Here is a 20,295-nt window from a genome sequence, read left to right as displayed (position 1 = left end):
GTACTAAAAAATTACAAGCAGCTGTACAATATAAAATAAAATAAAATAATATTTTATTAAAGATGATGTTACTGTAATGCTATGTCTTTCTCTAAGTTGTTCATATCCTAATAAGGGATTTGCAAATAAATCTAAATACAATTAATTAAAAAATAAAATAAAATATACATATTTGCAGCCTTGAATTGGTAGCTTTGGTTCCTGCAAATTGGTGCATTAATATCCGAATTTTGTATAACACCAAGATTTAAGAAGCTATTAAAATATTATCGTTTGAGCTTCTTAATTGTTTAAAAATTAGATTTAGAATAGGTTTAGAAAGAAGGGTGAAATCGAGACTGTCTCCATTGTACGTGACAGTAGCTCGTGGCATTGGGCACATAAGCCAATCATGCAAACGGTGGAACCCAAATTACCTCATACATTCTTCCCCTTTTCTTCACCCTTGTATCCTAATATATAAAGCCAACACTACTGTGATACTATTTAGGATGGTATTATCCGCAAACCTATTTTACTTTTTACATATTTTTTAATTTTTGGCCATTAGATTTAATGAACGAAAGAAGATTAATAGATAAAAATGACAAGATTGTTTGGATGGTAAGAAATAATGTGTGAATAGCACTACCCATTATTTATCATAGCAGTAATGCTAGGGAGGCTAAATTAATAATTTGAATTTGCAAACTAAATGATATGGAAGTTGATGATTGAAGTGTGAATAATGCTAGTCAGACTAAATTTGTAGACAAAATTTGAAAAAGTAAATGATATGGAAGTTGACAATTTTATTATTACTTAAACATTAATAAACATGTCCATTTTTATTGGTGACACATCATTTAATTTGTAAATTTTATTTACAAATTTAGTCTCTCTACCATTACCCTTGAAATATTACTTAATTATAGGTAAACATGTTTATTATTTATTGATGACACATCATTTAGTTTGTAAATTTTATCTACGATAGACTATAAACTAAAATAAATTCACAAATCTCCCATTTGTCCATATCAAAAAAGTAAATAGTAAACTTTAATAGGAAAACTTTGGACCTATTGGGATTGTTTCTTGATGATTCAAGGCGTTTTATGACAATTAAAAACCCTTATAAATACTTTTTGGCAAAAACTTAGAAGTATATCGCCACCACCTGAAATAACACTGCTATCAAACCGATTGCATCTTGGCATCAAAGAAATTTATGAGCACAAGATTATTCTTTCCTATTTGTCCTTAATTTCATGTTGAAAAACGACAGATATCACATTTTGAACCACATCTAATCATCTTTTTAATAAAATGGATTCACCACTGTGGCATTTCGTTCTAATAAAATTATAACACATGTTAAGGTTTTTAACATAAAATTATATTACTAAATCAAAACACAACGCATCGGTGAACACGTTTCAGAATGTAAATTGCTCTCCTCCCTAAGGTACCGTTTGGTACGCAAACGGGACGGAACGGAACGGAGATTCTATACTATGTTTGGTGTACGCTCAGGTCGGAATGGAACGAAAGATTAAATGACAATCGTACCCTTTACAGATTACCCATCATCGGTTTCTACCTCTTCCTTTTCTTCCTCCACTCTTCTCATAACTCTCGTCCTTTCACCTGCTTTCCCCAGTACCCTTCTGTTCTTCGTGTTTGTTTCCCCATAAAATTTCCTCTCTTTGGCTTTCTCAGGAACCCTTTATCTGATATGGGTTTTCTTCATTTTGCTGTTTTTCTTCCTTGAATATAGAAATCAAACACAAAGAAAATTGCTTTTTGTTGGGTTTTTGTCACTCAGTTTCCCAGAAAATTTGAAGTGCGATCAAAGAAGCTTGATATCCCGGAAAAACAAGAGAACTCAGTTTTTGAGTTTATCTGTTGAGGTAAATTTTGATTTTTAATGAATATTTTATGCTAATTGTGCATAAATGGAGAGATCTCTAGAATTTTGATTAATTTTCGAAGTGAAAATCAATGAAAAAAAGGAGGGGTATTGTTGTCCAAAAAGTTATAATTTTGTGTTTCATAGGCTAGAACAAGTCGTTCCAGGGGGAGGGTGGCACAAAAAATTGACTAAAATCTATTCCACGGGATAGCACGTCCTAGGCAAATTGGCGCACCAAACATGAAACGAGTGCGTCCCATCCCATTGCGTTCTGATCCATCCTACGTACCATGGTACCTAACATCACCCATTCCCCATTTCCTTCCCACTTTAGTGCCAATAAACAAGGTCAAATATTTAAGAGTGCATTTTTGCTCACTACAGGGGTGGGTTGGAAAAACCGAAAACCGAAAAAAACCAGACCGAAAACCGGACCGAGGCCGAAAAAACCGAACAAAAAAAAAACCAAACCGAACCGAATAATGTCTGGTTCGGTTTCGGTTTCTGGGGTTCGGGAACCGAACCGAACCGAAGTCTTCAAAACGACGTCGTTTTATGCTATTTTATTAATTAACAATCCTAATTCTAAAACGCCACCGTTTTACCTCGAGTGTAACCTAAACCTAGGGTCTTCTTCATCCGCTCTCAGTCTCTCCGCTCTCGGTCTCGCCTCGCCTGTTTTCCCAAGGCTCTCACTCTCAGTCTCTCCGCTCTCGGTCTTCTTCATCCTCTCTTAGCCTCATCTCTCTCTCAGACTCTGTCAATCTCATTCTCTCTCAAGGCTCAAGCTCTCACTGTGACCATTCTCCCAATTCATCCTCTTTCAAGCTCTTGCTGTGACCATTCTCATTCCCATCTAGGCCAGCGGTGGTGACCATTCTCACTCATAGCAAAAGGTTAGTGACTCTCACGTTTTATTTTCTGCTCTACATTCAAACCAAACCTCTAAAGCTCGAGTCTTAAACAGGTCAGAACACTGGAAGTGGAAGCTCGAGTCTTAAACAGGTCAGAGCATTGTCATCAACAATTAGCAGTGGGCGTCGGGCGAGTTATCATTAGAAGTGACTCAGGTGCTTCAAAAATTCTCTATTATTTCTTGTTTGAAAACTTCGATTGAAACCCATCTGTTTCCCCCAATTCATGTCTTCATTCAATTTGTTTAAAATTAGGGTTTTTCTTCCATTTTTTTAAAATACATGATTGTATTGAATTTTGGTGAAATTTTAATCCAAAGAACAAAGAGGGAAAAGATCCAATTGCTTGAAATTATGAAAACAGACCCTAATTTTGTAAAATTGTAACTAAAGTAAGGATTTTTATTATGTTCATCATTTGAATTGTCTGTAGGCTAAGATATGCTTGTAAAGCTTTACAAGTTTTGTTTGGTTAATTGGATGCACCTTGTTGAAAGTTCCTTCTTTTGGTTCTCTTGAAAGAAAATTGGTTTTGAAACGTATAAGCTGTGTGAGTTCTTCTGCTGATCAGATTTGTATCATAAAGCGTTTGTTTTGGTAACATGTCATGCCTTTTGCCAAAGGCCTTTTGCCTTTTGATTTGTATCATAAAGTGTTTGTTTTGGTAACATGTCTAGGTCAAGTTATGAAAGGTTCAGGTTGTTGGGTCATTTCGAAACTTGGCATCGTTAAATTATGAAAGGTTCAGGTTCAGGTTGTTTAGGTTGTTAGGTCAAGTTATGAAAGGTTCAGGTTCAGGTTGTTGGGAAATCATGTGTTGGGAAATCATGAAAGGTTTAGGCTCCTTTTTGTTCCGCCTCTATGGGACATCCATATGACTCGTATGACTGTATGAGTGCGTGACAGTGAGTGACTAGTTTTTCCTTTCTCACTCGCTTTGTGTATTTAAGACATACGTGTATAAGTATACGACAGTTCTCTTAACTCTGCCCAATTATTCTAACACTTACGTAAGCACATCTCAAGAGGCTAATATGGTATTTACAAACAATTGTAGGTTGTAGCAGTTGATAACATTGACTGTAGAGGTGGTCCATGTGTTGTTTAATGAGCTGGTCGACATTCATTCAAAAAGAGCATGTATCCTTTTTCTTTTTTCTTTTTTTTTTTCTCCTTTAGTTTTTGGGTTTGGTCAAGACTCAATAGGCAGGGACCAGGGAGGATTAGCTGGCAAAAGGTTAGGTCTTGGGGTTTCATAAAACCGTGTGAGGCTGTGAACCACGAATGAAGCAGCAGCATGCATAATTCCATGTGCTTCGCACGATAATTCGAACCACCCTTCTCTCTACCATTTGATTCATTTCTTGCACCCTTAGGAACACATATATTCTCTCTTCAAAGCAAAAGTTTGTTTTGAAGTGTTTTTAAATAACTTTGTGTGTAACTCATGAGTTCATTGGTTGTTTGAGTAACAAAACCTCAAGGAGAAAGACGAATAGTTTGAGGTGTATGATATACTCTATAGGACAGACAACTTGATCATTACACTATCAAATTATCAATTCCACAAGGCCAACTGGGTTTCTCAACCCCGGTTGCCTACAGAAAAGTTTGAAGTCCATCCTTTTTGAAATTGCATCTTCTCAAGATATAATAATGTGCTTGCTAGTTTTCTACCAATGTGCTTGCCAGTTTTGATTAACATTTACTTTTGTATAAGTTTGTAGTACTAACTACTATCCTCTTATTGTTTTGTGTGAATTAGATGAACGCAAAGGCGTCAAAGGTCTCAAGGGCCTCAAGCTCAAGTTCAAACTCAATGAGATCAAAATCAAATAGCCCTCATGATCAAACAAACTCATCTTCGAGTATACCATCGGAAGTAAGTAGTCATATCTTTCTATTATTTTTGCCTTTGTGTTTAATAATTAATTCATTAATTGTAATGAATCTCTTATTTGAAAAATTAATTGTATGATTCTCTTATTTTAGATGGACATTGGTGAATCAACTCCGCCTCAAAACACCATGGTGGCACCTCGACAAACTCCTAGTTCTCTTGGTGGATCCGGAAATCCCGCCGATGCAACTCCAAAAGAAGGTGACCAAAGTGACCAAGTAAGTAAAGAAGAAGCTCTTTTGGAATCATTAAAAAGTCATGAAAGGTCTAAAGTTTGGGAGCACTTTGAAAGAAAAATTGAGGGTGGTAGAGTTAAGGGGTTGTGCAAGTATTGCGCTCAATCATATATGGCCGACCCAGATAAAAATGGTACAACTAATTTAAGAAACCATATAGCAAGATGTAGAAGCTACGGTCCTAATAAGGAAATATTTGCCGCAAATAGGCAAAAGATCTTAACCTTTGCCGGCACGAAAGATAAGTTGGAAGCTATAGGTTTTTCTCAACAAGAAGTAACTAAGGCTTGTGTTGAGATGATAATTATAGATGAGTTGCCTTTTACTTTTGTTGAAGGAGAAGGTTTTCGCCGTTTTTTCATGCAAGCATGTCCTATGTGGAGAGTGCCTAGTCGTAAGACAATTGCTAAGGATGTACTTAGCTTGTTTTATCCCGAAAAGGATAAATTGAAGAGTCAATTGAAGACATTTAGGGTGTGTCTAACAACGGACACATGGACTTCTATTCAACAAACCAATTATATGGTTCTCACCGCCCATTTTATTGATGATGATTGGATGTCACATAAAAAGATTTTGAATTTTTGTGTTATTCCAAATCATAAAGGAGAATCCATCGCTCAACTTTTGGAGGAGTGTTTAGTGGAGTGGGGTATAGAGAAGGTGTTAACCATTACGGTTGACAATGCTTCCGCAAATGATTCCGGTTTAAGGGACTTGGTGCACCGAATAAGTGGGTGGGGGATTCCTAATGCACTCTTGCATGATGGAAAATATTTGCATATGAGGTGTGTTGCTCATATCCTCAATTTGGTTGTGAATGATGGGATAAAATTGTTGAATACGACCATACAAAGCATTCGTAATGTGGTTAGGTACGTAAGATCTTCCCCTCAAAGGTTGGAAAACTTTAAAAGGTGTGTTGAGAAAGTGAGAATAGAGAGCAAAGGGCTTGTGATTTTGGATGTCCCTACTAGGTGGAATTCCACATTTTTAATGTTGGAATCGGCTTTAAAGTTCAAGATGGCTTTTGATAGATTAAAAGTAGATGATGGTCATTACCTTCCGTACTTTGTTAAAGACAATCATGATAATATGAGGGAGGGGCCACCTTCGATGGATGATTGGAGTGAGGCGGGGATAATTGCAATCTTTTTGAGACCTTTTTATGAAGTCACTTTAAAAGTATGTTGTTCTAATACTCCAACCGTTCATACTACTTTTGGTGATTTGTTTAAGATCAAAAGTCTCTTACATGAAAACAAAGATGATGAACTTTTGTCTATGATCTCCAAGTTGATGCAAGAAAAATATGACAAGTATTGGGGTTCACTTAAGGACATGAATCAATATCTTTTTATAGCACTTGTGCTTGATCCTCGCCACAAATTAGATAAAGTTGTTGATTATTTTGAGATACAATTTGGTGAGGATGAAGAAAAGGTTGAAAGTGCCACAAATGAGGTGAAGGACTTATTGATTGATCTTTACAAGATTCATGAAAATATGTCTTTGAGTACACAACAAAGTATAAGTGGTGGTGGTAGTTCTCAAACGACAAGTGGAGACTCTTCATCAAGCATGACCGAAATAGAAAGAAAGTTGAAAGAAAAAAGTGAAATGAGAAAAGCAAAGAGAGCCCGGGTTGTGCATAATGATGTTGACAAGTATCTTTCCGATCCTAATGAAGGAGAAGAAGAGGAGAACTTTGATGTATTGAATTGGTGAAGAGTGAATAGGGTTTCTAAGTACCCTATTTTGGCACGTGTTGCAAGAGAGATCTTAACTATTCCCGTATCAACCATTGCTTCGGAATCCTCCTTTAGTACAAGTGGACGGATAATTGATCCATATCGTAGTTCTTTAAGTCCAAAAATGGTGGAGGCTTTGATATGTACTCAAAATTGGCTTAGGTCCATTCATGTTGCATTACATCATGAGCCAACCATTGAGGAGATGGAGTTTTGTGAAGAAGTTGAGAAAGGTAATTTTATTTATTGCATTTGATTTTGTTAGATTATTTTAAATAATATTTTAATTAATATCTTTTCTTTTATTATTTGTATGTAGAAATGGCAAGTGGAAGTTCAAAAAAAGGTGATATGTTGCCCCCTAAGCCACCCAAGCGTTAGCAAGCAAATTATCATTGAAAAAGTTGGTGGATCACTCTCATACCATTAAGGCATAAGAAGAGTTTTGGAAGCTTTGAACTTTGATGTTTATTTTAAGTTTGGACTTTTGGAAGTTTTGAACTTTGATGTTTATTTAACTTTGGACTTTGGAACACTTGATTATAATTGAACTTTGAATTGAATGTTTATTTTCATTGTCTTTGACGATTATGTTTGAATGATTATATTAGAAATTTGGATGATTATATTAGAAATTTGAATGATTATTTCATTGTCTTTGAATGATTATATTAGAAATTTGGAATGCTTATTTTGACGATTATGTTGAAATGTGACTCATTACAAAATGGCTACAAGTTGGTTTCATACAATTGTTTTTAGCTACTTGGAAGAGAAAAAAAAAAAAAAAAACCGAACCTGGCCGAAACCGAACCGAGAAAAACCGAACCGAACACAAACCGAGAGAAAACCGGACCGAACTGAACCGAACAGTAATTTCGGTTCGGTTTCCGGTTTTGGTAAAAAACCGAACCGAACGGAACCGAACCCACCCCTAGCTCACTACCATTTAGTGTGGTGTATGATTACCGCCCTGTTTATTATTGTTAGATAAGTTTGAATTTTGAGATTTGTTCTGATCCACTACACGAATCTCAAAATTCAAACTTATCTAACAATGATAAATAAAATGATGAGCATACACTATACTAAAATGATGATGAGTAAAAATACTCCCAATATTTAATCCCCTAATCCCATTCCCAACAAATTAACCCAAAGAATATTGCATAAAGCACACCCACCAAGGCAAACCAAGACTTAACTTATACGTTCGGCTGGAAGAAAGTTAAAGGCACCACCTTTTTCTTTCCCCCTTCCCCTTTCCCTTTCCCAACTCCACCATTTTCTCCCTTAAAAAATCCAAAAAAACATGACAGGATTTTGCAAGCGGCTGGAGATTTCCGTCGCAAAAAAAGCACTAGAAGCCTAATCCCATTTTTTAACAGAAGTTTCCTTTTCTCCTCTTCCTTGGCGGTGTCTTCGTGGCGGCTACTTTTTGGTACGTTTCGGTTTTTGATTGGCAGTTTTCCGTAAATAACTCGACTTGTAGGGCTGTTTTTTGTGACGAGCAAGTTTACCGCCTATACAAAAAGCTTCCGCTTTTTACTATAAAACCGAGCTGACGACGTAGACACTCTCGGCCGCCGGAGCTGCCTAAGATTCGTCCTCCAAGAAAAAGGATTAAATTAAATTAAAAAAATATCTGGAAAACAAAATTCTCCGAATCTTCTCTTCCCGTTTCGCCCTCCCGAAGCCTCCAGAATTTCCGAGGCGCCCTCGGCTTCGGCACTTCTCGCTGGCTTTTGGGGCAGCTGGAGCTTTCTGTATTCGAATTCAATTTTTGTTCGGGAGTATTTGGGTTCTGGTTTTTTCTGGAGAGAGAGAGAGAGAGAGAGAGAGAGAGAGAAAATGTTGTGTAATATGATATTGGTGCCGAGAAAGAAGAAGATTGGGAAGGTGCCGGTGTATCTGAACGTGTACGATCTTACGCCGATCAATGGGTACGCGTATTGGCTTGGTCTCGGAGTCTACCATTCCGGCGTCCAAGGTAATAGATTTTATTGGGTTTTTGTTTTTTATTTGTGTTAGGGTTATCTTCTGTTTGGTTGTCCAGAAAGTTTAGATCTGGCTGCGTGTTTTGGTTGAATGAATACTGAAGAAATTGATATGAAAGTCTAAATTTTTGGATGTGGGTTGTGGAATTTCGATTCAGTTGAACTTGGGTTTTATGTTTTAGGAAGAATCAACGAGTTCCTGAGTGATTTGATTCTGAAAATTTTGCAATTTGGGTAATTAGAATTCAGTTTTCATGTTTTGGGGTGTGATAAATTCAGAACCTTTACTCTCCATTGAACTCAATTGCAAGCAATTTTCCCAATTTTTGAATTGATTTTTGTTACTGTGGGTAGTAGAAGCACGCAGATATGATGTAATCCATTGATTGAGATTTTTATGTTAGACTTGTAATTAGATGTTTGTATTTGTTAATTGGCATGAAATGCTTTATTGTAATGTGATGTAGTACATGGCGTTGAATATGCTTTTGGAGCTCATGACCATGCAACGACTGGGATTTTCGAAGTGGAACCGAAGCAGTGTCCCGGCTTTGTGTTTAGAAAATCGATTTTGATCGGAAGAACGGATTTAGGTCCGAAGGACGTCCGTGCCTTTATGGAGAAACGAGCAGAGGAGTACTCCGGAAACACATACCATCTTATCACCAAGAACTGCAACCACTTCTGCAATGATGTTTGCACCAGATTGACGGGGAAGCCTATTCCTCGCTGGGTCAACCGCCTTGCTCGACTTGGTAAGAAATCAAACATCTCTTATCAGGTTTTTCGTTGTCCGGCCATTATTAGTATAGCACCACTGCGAAACAAAACCACTATTAGTAGCATACCATCAATGCCAATGCCACAGGATAACCGAAACTTAAATTGTTACCCTATCATCATAAATTTGCATCTTTAGATTCAGTTCACTGCACATAGGATTCAAAATTCATTGAAAAATAACAATTTGGATACAAATGATTCTATATTGTTAATTATCTGCCTATTGTATAATCTTTTCGTGATGTCTTCGATGTTAGAAGGCAAACTTGACAACTTATTTCTATCGGAATGCTGAATTTAGAGAACATGTTAACTAGAAAAGTATTCATACTCATACTCAGAGATTGTTCTTGTTCCCTAGTAATTTATTTGCATCATTTTGGTGAACTTTAGGTTTCTTTTGCAACTGTGTTCTTCCGGCTGGTCTGAACGAAACAAAGGTTCGGCAAGTAAGATCAGACGGGGTTTATAATGGAGACAAGAAGAAACTGAGAAGCCATTCGACTAATAATGCATCCTCAAATCCTCGGCCCTCTTCATTAAAATCTTCCACTGCAGCGTCTACAGGCAGAAGTAGTAGACAAAGACACTGCGTTCCTCCGTCTCAATCTTTGATCCATTCTTCCTCAACCTCGGCATTGACTCTAAAGCTTTGACACCGTTTTTTAGTTTTAAAGACTTTATAGGGTTTTAGAATTTCATTTGCACAAAAGAATGGAGGAATTGCAAATTCTAATTCTTTCCCATCATGTAATCTGTTCCAACTGCTATGTAAACAGCTGCTTGAAATTTGTTGAAGTGCTTCTGTTTTCTGTAAAAAGAATGCTTCATATTTTGACATACTGGTGAGAAGTGAGAACTAAGGGTGATGGTTTACAAATTGGTTTCTTCTTCGGCCGATGCTATCCACACACCGTCTCAATTTCCGACCCTCGGATTGAATGAATCGAAGAATGTCAAAAGACAGAAATTAACAAGAGGTGTGTGGGAAGTAAAAATGTGTGTGGATAGCACCACCCTCTTCTTATCTTCAAGAGACAATACAAAATGAGAATTCAGTCACATGTGCAAACCTACGAATGTTAGGATTTAGCCGTATGATGCCTCTCAAACAAGCACAATTTTAATTGTATTATTTCATCCGATCTTACGCTGGTCCCGCCTAGTGCAAAATCCATCATAGACAGGTAGTCCTACGAAAGTTTGTCTGTGAATGTAAGCGTGGATTGTAGAGGGTAGGTCGGTGGGAGACCCTAGTGGGTTTTCTCATTATGGATTAGGTAAAAGACAGCTTGTTGGAGCTGGTTTTTGAGATGTATTGATTCGAAAGTTGGTGATAAACTTTCTCATGTCGGTGGTTGGTTTCTGAGTTATTGTTCCGGTCTTGGTTTCAGTTCGGGCTTACTTAGGCCTAATTCACACAGTATTATGATAACCCAATTGCTATTTGGGCTTCAGCTTATGGATTCTAAATTAACAATAGTTCTACAAGATGTTATGCGGGTTGGTCGCATTTTTTTTAATCTAAACTGAGAAGCGGAAGAATGGGTTAAGTCCTACAATAGACCAACCATAATAACTTTGTTGCCTTTAGTGAGAATCGAACCCAATAATCTTTACTTATAAGTAAAGTTGAATATTACTAGATCATAATACTAAGTGGTTCGGTTGATTTCATTAATGAAAATTATTTTTTAAAGACTCACCAAAATAGCAAACTGATTGCTAAAGTAGATCTCGGTTAGGCCAGAGAACCGTGGCCCCCTTTTGTACTTACTTCGAATCTCCAATCTTCCTCGTAAAGTATAGTAGATTAAAATATATCTTTAGAGAAAAATAGTGTCTACATATTAGTTTACACCTCAATTTCGGGTTGTTTCATAAATAAGCTCCTCATAACTCTATTTCATTTCTGTGAATCGAGCAAGTAAAATGAAAATATCTAAAACTAGCAACCACAACTTATTGTCAAGTTTCCCGGCTATGATGACGAAACTTGCAAACCACCATACTTAAAAGCACTTGGAAACTTGGCTTGCAAATTACAAGTAAAGCATTGACTTATTTTTATAACTTGTGCTTTAAGCAATGTGAATCATTCGGTGATTACATTCGTTTTTCATTTTTACGGGGAGAAACGAATGCCATTAATTTTACTTGAAAGCAGTTCACTGTTTTGTGAATGTTAAGTAAAGATACATAGTATCGAAAGAAATCGACAAATCCCATTCCCGTCCACGGCAAAGACAAGACAAACAATCTGCATGTGAACTGTGAAACCCTACTTCTCTCTCTCTCTCTCTCTCTCTGTTGTGCCTTTTTATTAGATTTGACAGAGATCTGCCCTCTTTTTACAAGAAGCATCTGGACAACTCTGCACCTTCAATTCAACCCCACCTTGAATCAACACCAGAGATTTTTCACAAGGGTTTCACGGAGTAGGATTCTTTCCTCTCCTAATTCCCTCCCACTCGTTCCCCTTCTTTCACACTTTCCTCTTTTGTTTTTCTCTCTCTATAGAAAAAGTTAAAACAAGATGTTGACATGACTTAATTGTAACCGTTTAAATAAAATGGGAGAGAAGGAGAGGGTGATTTAGAGCGAAGAGAATCGTGGCCATCAATTAAACTTCTTACACACTCCTGTTTAATCATGGTTGTTGATTTCGTTTGGTTTATTCAAACTGATGGCTATAAAAAAAAAAAGTGCATGAAACGCTAAAAAGAGTGTGTGAAAATCACTTCCCTTTCTACAATACATGGTGTGCAGAATTCACCGATGTTTTTGACGGTTAGAATTGTAAAGTAAAAAATAATCAAGAAAATTATGGAGGCAACACATGTATTTTTGGGCAAAATGACAAAATTACCCTCGAAGCACACCGGGATTCCCACGCGCATACCACGGACAATAATAGCTTAATCAAGGAAGAGTCAAAGGTGATCAAAATGATATTTATTCAAAACCCTCTCATCACTCCTCATCAAATCCTCACTCAAAGGGTAATTCCCAATGTTCCTATTCAATTTGGGATTAATTGCCAAGTTAATTGCAAGATATTATTTCACATAATATCTTGCAATTACACTCACAATTTGACCATACGTGGCCGGGCCCTATTTTCCAAACAGGGCCGGTCACTCCCCTATAAATAGTCATGTTTTCCCACTAAAATGCAAGGTCATTCTCTTTCCAAAAATTCCTAAACACCTTATTTCTCAAATTCTAATTTTGACATCGGAGATTCTTTGGCTAAAGCACCCCCCCCCCCAAAAAAAAATATCATGGGTGTGTAAGGCTTTTGGCCTTAATCTTAGGTGTTATTATTTTGCAGGTGCATTTTCATCAAAGGAGAAGACAACAGAAATTTGCATCCACAAGAATGACAATGATTCATGGAAATCCAATCGTTTCACTACACTAGTACTCTCACGCATCGGTACATTGTAGAATTTTCATCGACATCGATAACAGGGTATATTGTATTGAAGTGAAATGATGATGAGAAGGGCAAATGATAGAATCCGGTGAATGCATTCAAGTTGATCTTAGACATTCATGGTTTGTGACTTGCGCAAGCATCTTTCCTTTTGAATTCTACATGCATGAATTCTAAAACCAGCGTAGACATGCTAGCGACGGATCATAACGCTTCTCTTACTAATCAAGGTATTGTACCCTAAACAAACCTGTCAAAAGTTAACTGAAAGAAAAATCAAAGAAGGCAATGCATGCATGCATGATACCGACTGAAAGCGAACCTCTTTGAGCAGTAATTAAGGTGGATTTAGTCTTGTTTTCCATGGTAGGCTGGTAGGCTGTGGGGGATTTTCATATTAGCAGAAAAGACTGCATACAAACACGTGCATATTGGATAACATCACAAGGCTTATTGCACCAATTTGACAACTTCAGCAGCTGATGCTTCAACACCCAGTACAGAAAGGAAACCTATATGAAGAGTTTTATTTGTCAATGAACCTACCCATTAAACGAATTCAACGTTCGGATTAACATCGTATGTGAGTAAATGTATGGCTGTTTAATTAGAACAATTTTCGCATGAGGTAGGACATAATGAGTTTAAGTGAAAAATACTCCATCCATAATGTGATTAGACAATAATTCTCAAATTTTATTCGTAACGAATATAACTTAGGCTTTTGAATGTTACTTTATATATATATATATATATATATATATATATAAGGATTAGATAGTCGTTTCGCCGACAGTCTGTGTATTTGGGAGTCGAGAAGACTCACATAGTCACTTTATCCTTACCTTAACTACCATTATGTGATTCACTAACGATATAAATCAAATAGAAGAAGAGTCGTACGAAATACAGATCAACGCATCATCCCATGGTGAATGGCTTTTGAATGTTACGTAAATAATTTTCATACATATATTTTCTCATTTCGTACACCTTTATTTGTCCATGTTGTTAGAGTATGAGTGTGATTCTCACAATTTAGTAATAATCATTGTTATTTCATATTGGTATAAAGAGGTCTTAATGTGTTTATAAGAGTTAATTCAACTTTGGTTTGGATTGAAACTCTACTGTTGGCTTGAGAATAGAACTCATACTTGTACAAGGATTTGGTCTTGTATTCCTTGTAGGATTATTATAGGGTAATCCAGATTTTGTAGTATAAAAACCATAAGCCCCTGCGCTCACAGAAATACGCTCTTATTGTTCCAATTACCTATAACTTGGAGAGCATTGAGTTTTGCAGAGAGGAGATGGTTGTGTGTAGATTTCTCTAATGGCTCTTAATCCTAATTTGTTGAACATAGTTATGAAATGGTGTCTAGCACTATTCTTCTTGATCAATGCCCTAAAGAACATGTGTGTTGCTGCCGATGCATGTCGGGCTCAGGACAGATGAGGGAGGAAACACGATAGCCTTGCGTTGGTACAGAAACAAATCCAATCTTGACCATGTGTGGGATAGGGAGATCATACAACAAACTATGAAGGACTATTATGACAGAACACACGGGAAAGACTTCGGCAAACAGTTTTGCTGGTATGTATTGCAGATATTACTTCAGTATTTGCATATACAGAATATTTGGAGTGATGATTGTGATTTAGTTAGATAAATCTTATGTTCTTGGCTAGTTTATTATAGAGCTTATATGGTTGCTCTTACATGTGGTATCAGAGCCAATGGATTTTTCAATTAAGTTCAATCACTGGTCCTTCAATCTGCAAAACTAATTGCGAATTAAGTTAAAGAATAAGTTTGTTTATTGGTTTTATAGAACGATGATAATACGACGTCGTTTTAGTAATACCCTTTTGATTTTATTTCTGACCCTGGCAACGTAAAAGAAAAACTAGGGATTTATTATTTAAATTTTTTTTTTACCATTATCGAACCAATAGGGGAGAAACCCGTGTTCTTCAATCTGGGAAAGGGTGAACTTATTCTTGCTTGCTTCTTTGGAGATCAATAAAGAGATTTAGTAAAACACATTTATCTTAAACATCATAGTTCTAATTTTGAGAATTATTGCTTCCGCTGTGTTCATTATGATGTCTGAAGATTGAGGTAATTGTGGTTTCTTAATCCTTTATATGAATAAAGATGTGCATAAAATATGCCTTGTACAGACCAAATATTAGTAAGATAAAAGAAAGATGAAATCTTGGTTTGATGACATTAATAAGTTTTTGTTTGTCTAAGAGATATTAACGTTCATGGTTTGTCTTTTTTATGGGAATTTGTGTCGATGGATTCTGGCCGTCACTTTGATGATGATTTTGGGTCGGCGCGTCTGTAACAATGGCGATTTACTTCGATAATTTGCAATGGTACGAGGTCCATCGGAATTGGGAGTGATGGCAATCCGCATGGATGGGTCTCGAGCATTGATGAATAATTTGTTTCGTTGATTTGGAACCAAGGAATTGCAATCGGGTTGACGAACATGGGTCCAATGATGCATTCAGGTAACTCAGTTCACTGTTTCATGCATGATTAATTGTTCTCCTATATGCGTGATTATAGTACGAAGAGTTGGAGCATAATGAATTAGGGCTTTTGCTATTTCGAGTATGCTTGTTTGTTTATATATATATATATTGTGAAGGCATGATTAAACTCGAAATCCCTATAGATGTCAACTTGTGATTTATGTGAGATGTCTGGAATCATCCTTTGCTGTATAAATAAATTAGTGTATGTCTAGATATACTCTTCTATTTTTCATTAAAGAGTCCATGCGTATGCATTGTTTCATGTATGAATCTCGATACATTTAAATTGCGGGGAGCTACACATGCACATCTTAGTGTCAATTCTTGATTTTCAATTAGTTTGATTTAGATCAAGTTTGGGTTGGAATGGATTTGATTGTATATAATATGCAAGTCGGCAGGTATTATAAAGCAATAAATACAAATGCATATACGAAGTGGATGCCAATTGTTTTGTGATTTATATATAATAGCATATATGAATGAAATCTGTACCCATATGGAGATAGCATTCGTGCACAGACGTTGTAATTATGGGCGTACAGTTTTATCTATATCAAATAGAACTTGCATAAGTTTCTCTGCATATTGATGCATGCATACAAGAAAATATATGAACAGATGAATGAACATATATATGTGAGATATGTTTTGGGTAGAATCGTTATTGTGCATATATGATGGATCTGTATACAGTGTAATTTGGGTTTTATTTTGTAATGATCTTATTTTCATTAGTTGACCCAAATTAGATTTTGTGGCTTGAAGACTTGAAACCGATCTTTGAGATGCAATGGCATTGCGTGAGACTTCAATGCGAAATGTTCTGTTGCCAACTCTTATTAGGTATTTTGTATATATAGCTTTAAGACCTAAAAACTGATCGGGAGATGAATGGCATCATTTGAACTTAAATGCATGGCATTGAAAATTTAATTAGTTGTTTTGGTAATTAGTTGTTTTGGCATTGACCTTAACCTTAAAAAAATTACTGGTATGATTATATAGGTCAAGCTATAAATTTTGAGAATTAGCTTGTCTCATCCATATACAGGGATGATAAACAAATTGCGAATGTGAGCTATTGTCTATATTTTTATACAGCACAAATTGACATTGCCGAATGCATATTGATTTAATTTATGAATTCATAAGAGAGCATGTGCTTATTGTATTGTGAAAATCATCGAGTTTAAGATGCATGCTTATTTTATATATATATATATATATTTGTGATTTCATATATGATGCATGCTTCCGCTATTATGCTTTGGTTGAAATCACAAATAGGGAGGAAGATGAACTTCGAGTTCTCCAGAAGAAATAAGTGGTCTTGATTATCTCGTTTTAATCAAGACATATTGTTGTGATATATATCCAGACATTATCAAATTTTGGTTGATCTTGCTCGATGGATATTGAACTAGTTAAGATCAAATTGAATGCAAAAATAGTGTGCTTGCTATTCTGATTTTGATCATTGTTGAAACTGGTGATTTTGGGTTTATGTGAGATAAGTTATTCCGAATGGATTGTGACTATCTTTTGATACATAGACTGTTTTGCATAATGGTTTAGGTTTATATGACTAAACTGAGATTATGCAATAGGTAAGGAATCGGGAACCAATTGGTTCATATCTCTGGTTTCTTTATCGGCTATGCAGTATATTCTGCTTATGCTTAAGTGGGAGAATCATATATTCAAATGTAAGCATAAGGCTAAGAGTATTTAGGCCAGCCATTATAATTCATATGGATGCTTAAAAACCGGTTTATGGTTTTATTGAAGCAATTGGTTGAATTATTTATGTTACTTAATTTGTTTAAGTAATGAGAAGTTTAGTGCTATTTGCTGGAACTAAACTTAACTTGATATAGTGGGAGCAAACCAATTTATGTGTTTGTTCTAGTCAAGTAAAATCACATTGTTGTAAATACAAATTGGATGAATGTGATCATGGAATCTGTTTGCATATTGGTTACGGCAATTGATCACATTGATAAGACATTCAGTGTATTGCAATGACTGATAGTTAATACAGTTGATAGTAACTTATACTTAACTTGTTTGTGTTAAGTATGGCCTAGATAAGTGGGACCAAAATTGGTTTGGTTTTGCTATATTAGATAAGTGGGAGCAAATTGGTTTGGTTTTGCTGTATTAGATAAGTGGGAGCAAATTGGTTTGGTTTTGCTATATTGGTTCACATAATTACAAAGTGTAAATTAAGTATGTTGTGACTTTTGAGTTAATTCTATGATGTAACAGAAAAGATTCTTAAGTTCAATACTTTAAAATGCATAGGTAAGTTGTATGTGAGGTTAAGCTTTTGTTATCCAAAAGTTTTGGTGATATGATAAAACTGTTGATTGATATAACTGTGCTATTCATACAATTATGAATAATTTTAAGAGCCTACTGTCAAGAATGTTGGTATTTTTTATTTTGGGCTATATGAGTGGGAGTAGACATCTTGGTTTACTCTTGAGCTTAGATACATTGCTATGAACATGAACCGAACATTGTGATTTGTAAGTTAAATCTGTATTTTGTGTTGCAGAGGCAATTATAAATTCATTGTTTTGGTTTATGTAAGCTGGTTGTGTCTATATACTAGTGTGTTGATGAATGACTTATGTGATCACCTTTATATTGAATTTGAGATGATTATTTACTGTTGTGAATCATACTCAAGTGAGAGAATGTTAGAGTATGAGTGTGATTCTCACAATTTAGTAATAATCATTGTTATTTCATATTGGTATAAAGAGGTCTTAATGTGTTTATAAGAGTTAATTCAACTTTGGTTTGGATTGAAACTCTACTGTTGGCTTGAGAATAGAACTCATACTTGTACAAGGATTTGGTCTTGTATTCCTTGTAGGATTATTATAGGGTAATCCAGATTTTGTAGTATAAAAACCACAAGCCCCTGCTCTCACAGAAATACGCTCTTATTGTTCCAATTACCTATAACTTGGAGAGCATTGAGTTTTGCAAAGAGGAGATGGTTGTGTGTAGATTTCTCTAATGGCTCTTAATCCTAATTTGTTGAACATAGTTATGAAATGGTGTCTAGCACTATTCTTCTTGATCAATGCCCTAAAGAACATGTGTGTTGCTGCCGATGCATGTCGGGCTCAGGACAGATGAGGGAGGAAACACGATAGTCTTGCGTTGGTACAGAAACAAATCCAATCTTGACCATGTGTGGGATAGGGAGATCATACAACAAACTATGAAGGACTATTATGACAGAACACACGGGAAAGACTTCGGCAAACAGTTTTGCTGGTATGTATTGCAGATATTACTTCAGTATTTGCATATACAGAATATTTGGAGTGATGATTGTGATTTAGTTAGATAAATCTTATGTTCTTGGCTAGTTTATTATAGAGCTTATATGGTTGCTCTTACACATGTAGCTTAATTTTCCTTTTGATTATTCAACCTTCCTCTAACTTAAATGCAAGGCGGGAGTACAGTGGAAACTGGAAAAGCAGAGTCTCTTCCGGCAGCAGTCAACCTTACCACCAAAGCCAGTTATGCCATGAAAAGCTTCTGAAGAAGCAGACGACCTTTTCTGTCCCAGTACTCATTCATTTCATTTGCCCGGTTGGCACCTATTGCTTTCTGGGTCAGGTCTGGTCGCCAATGTTGTTCTTTTACTTTATCAAATTTCGTGACTCCAATCTACCGTCCGATCTCAGTTTATTACACGGTGTTATTCTCACTCATATTTATTTTTTATATGCTATTTTTATTTTTTAATCGTCAAATAAAATGAATTGAAAAAAAATTAAAGTAATAAAAAAGTGTATCACATAAAAAGAGTTGTGTGAATTCACTGTTTATTTATCGACCAAAGAGACGGTCAGCAAATTTCACAGTTCAAATGCGCCTAAATGACCAAGATATTGGTTTTATTTAATATACAGCGCAACAAAAAAAAAAAAAAAAAAAAAAAAAAAACACCACTTAGTACCTAGTGGCAGAATCCGGTCTTTGTGAGGCTTTTGGAATCTATAAATCGTGTCCATTTATCGTACATCGTACGGTCAGAAATTATTTAAAATTAAACATAAATAGTACCTGATAAAAACTGATCGCACGATGTATGATGAACGGACACGATTTACAAATCCTCAAGATCCTCACAAAGAGGATGAGAAGAGGATCCTGTTGGCTAGTGGCATTCCTCTCACTTCTCTTTCTACAATACATGATGTGCAGAATTCACCGATGTTTTTGATAGTTAGAATGACAGTGATTCATGCAAATCCAATCTTTTCATTGCATTGGTACTCTCATGCATCGGTACATTGTAGAATTTTCATCAACATCGACGACAAGGTACATTGTATTAAAGTGAAATGATGATGAGAAAGGCAAATACTAGAATCCGGCGAATGCATTCGAGTTGATCTTAGACGTTCATGGTTTGTGACCTGCACAAGCTTCTTTCCTTTTGAGTTCTACATGCATGAATTCTAGAACTAGCGTAGACATGCTAGTGACAGATTCTAACGCTTATCTTACTAATCAAGGTATTGTGCCCTAAACAAACTTGTCAAAGGTTAACTGAAAGAAAAATCAAAGAAGGCAATGCATGCAGGATACCGACTGAAAGCGAACCTCTTTGGGCAGTAAATAAGGTGGATTGAGTCCTGTTTTCTATGGTAGGCTGTGGGGGATTTTCACATTAGCAGAAAATATTGCATACAAACACGTGCGTATTGGATAACATCACAGGGCTTATTGCACCAATTTGACAACTTCAGCAGCTGATGCTTCAACACCCAGTACAGAAGGGAAACCT

At 36.0% G+C, this 20,295-nt stretch overlaps 1 protein-coding gene across 1 annotated transcript; it reads left to right on the top strand.

Moving 5' to 3' along the window:
* The first annotated feature begins 7,847 nt into the window (after window positions 1–7,847).
* Window positions 7,848–10,355, top strand: LOC137718237 (deSI-like protein At4g17486). Its single transcript, XM_068457751.2, has 3 exons — window positions 7,848–8,685; window positions 9,160–9,447; window positions 9,869–10,355. Exons 1-3 carry the CDS (start codon window positions 8,547–8,549, stop codon window positions 10,129–10,131), a joined length of 690 nt encoding a protein of 229 aa, XP_068313852.1. The 5' UTR covers window positions 7,848–8,546; the 3' UTR covers window positions 10,132–10,355.
* The last annotated feature ends 9,940 nt before the right edge of the window (window positions 10,356–20,295 follow it).

The sequence above is a fragment of the Pyrus communis genome, chromosome 8 (genome assembly GCF_041283825.1).
Source record: "Pyrus communis isolate YQ-2024b chromosome 8, ASM4128382v1, whole genome shotgun sequence".
Classification (NCBI taxonomy): domain Eukaryota; kingdom Viridiplantae; phylum Streptophyta; class Magnoliopsida; order Rosales; family Rosaceae; genus Pyrus; species Pyrus communis.
This window is presented reverse-complemented; position numbering and strand designations above follow the sequence as displayed.

Coding starts and splice junctions, on each gene's coding strand:
- LOC137718237 (XM_068457751.2), top strand. CDS start 8,547: ATGTTGTGTAATATGATATTGGTGCCGAGAAAGAAGAAGATTGGGAAG. Junction 8,686..9,159: donor CTACCATTCCGGCGTCCAAG/GTAATAGATTTT, acceptor AATGTGATGTAG/TACATGGCGTTGAATATGCT. Junction 9,448..9,868: donor CAACCGCCTTGCTCGACTTG/GTAAGAAATCAA, acceptor GGTGAACTTTAG/GTTTCTTTTGCAACTGTGTT.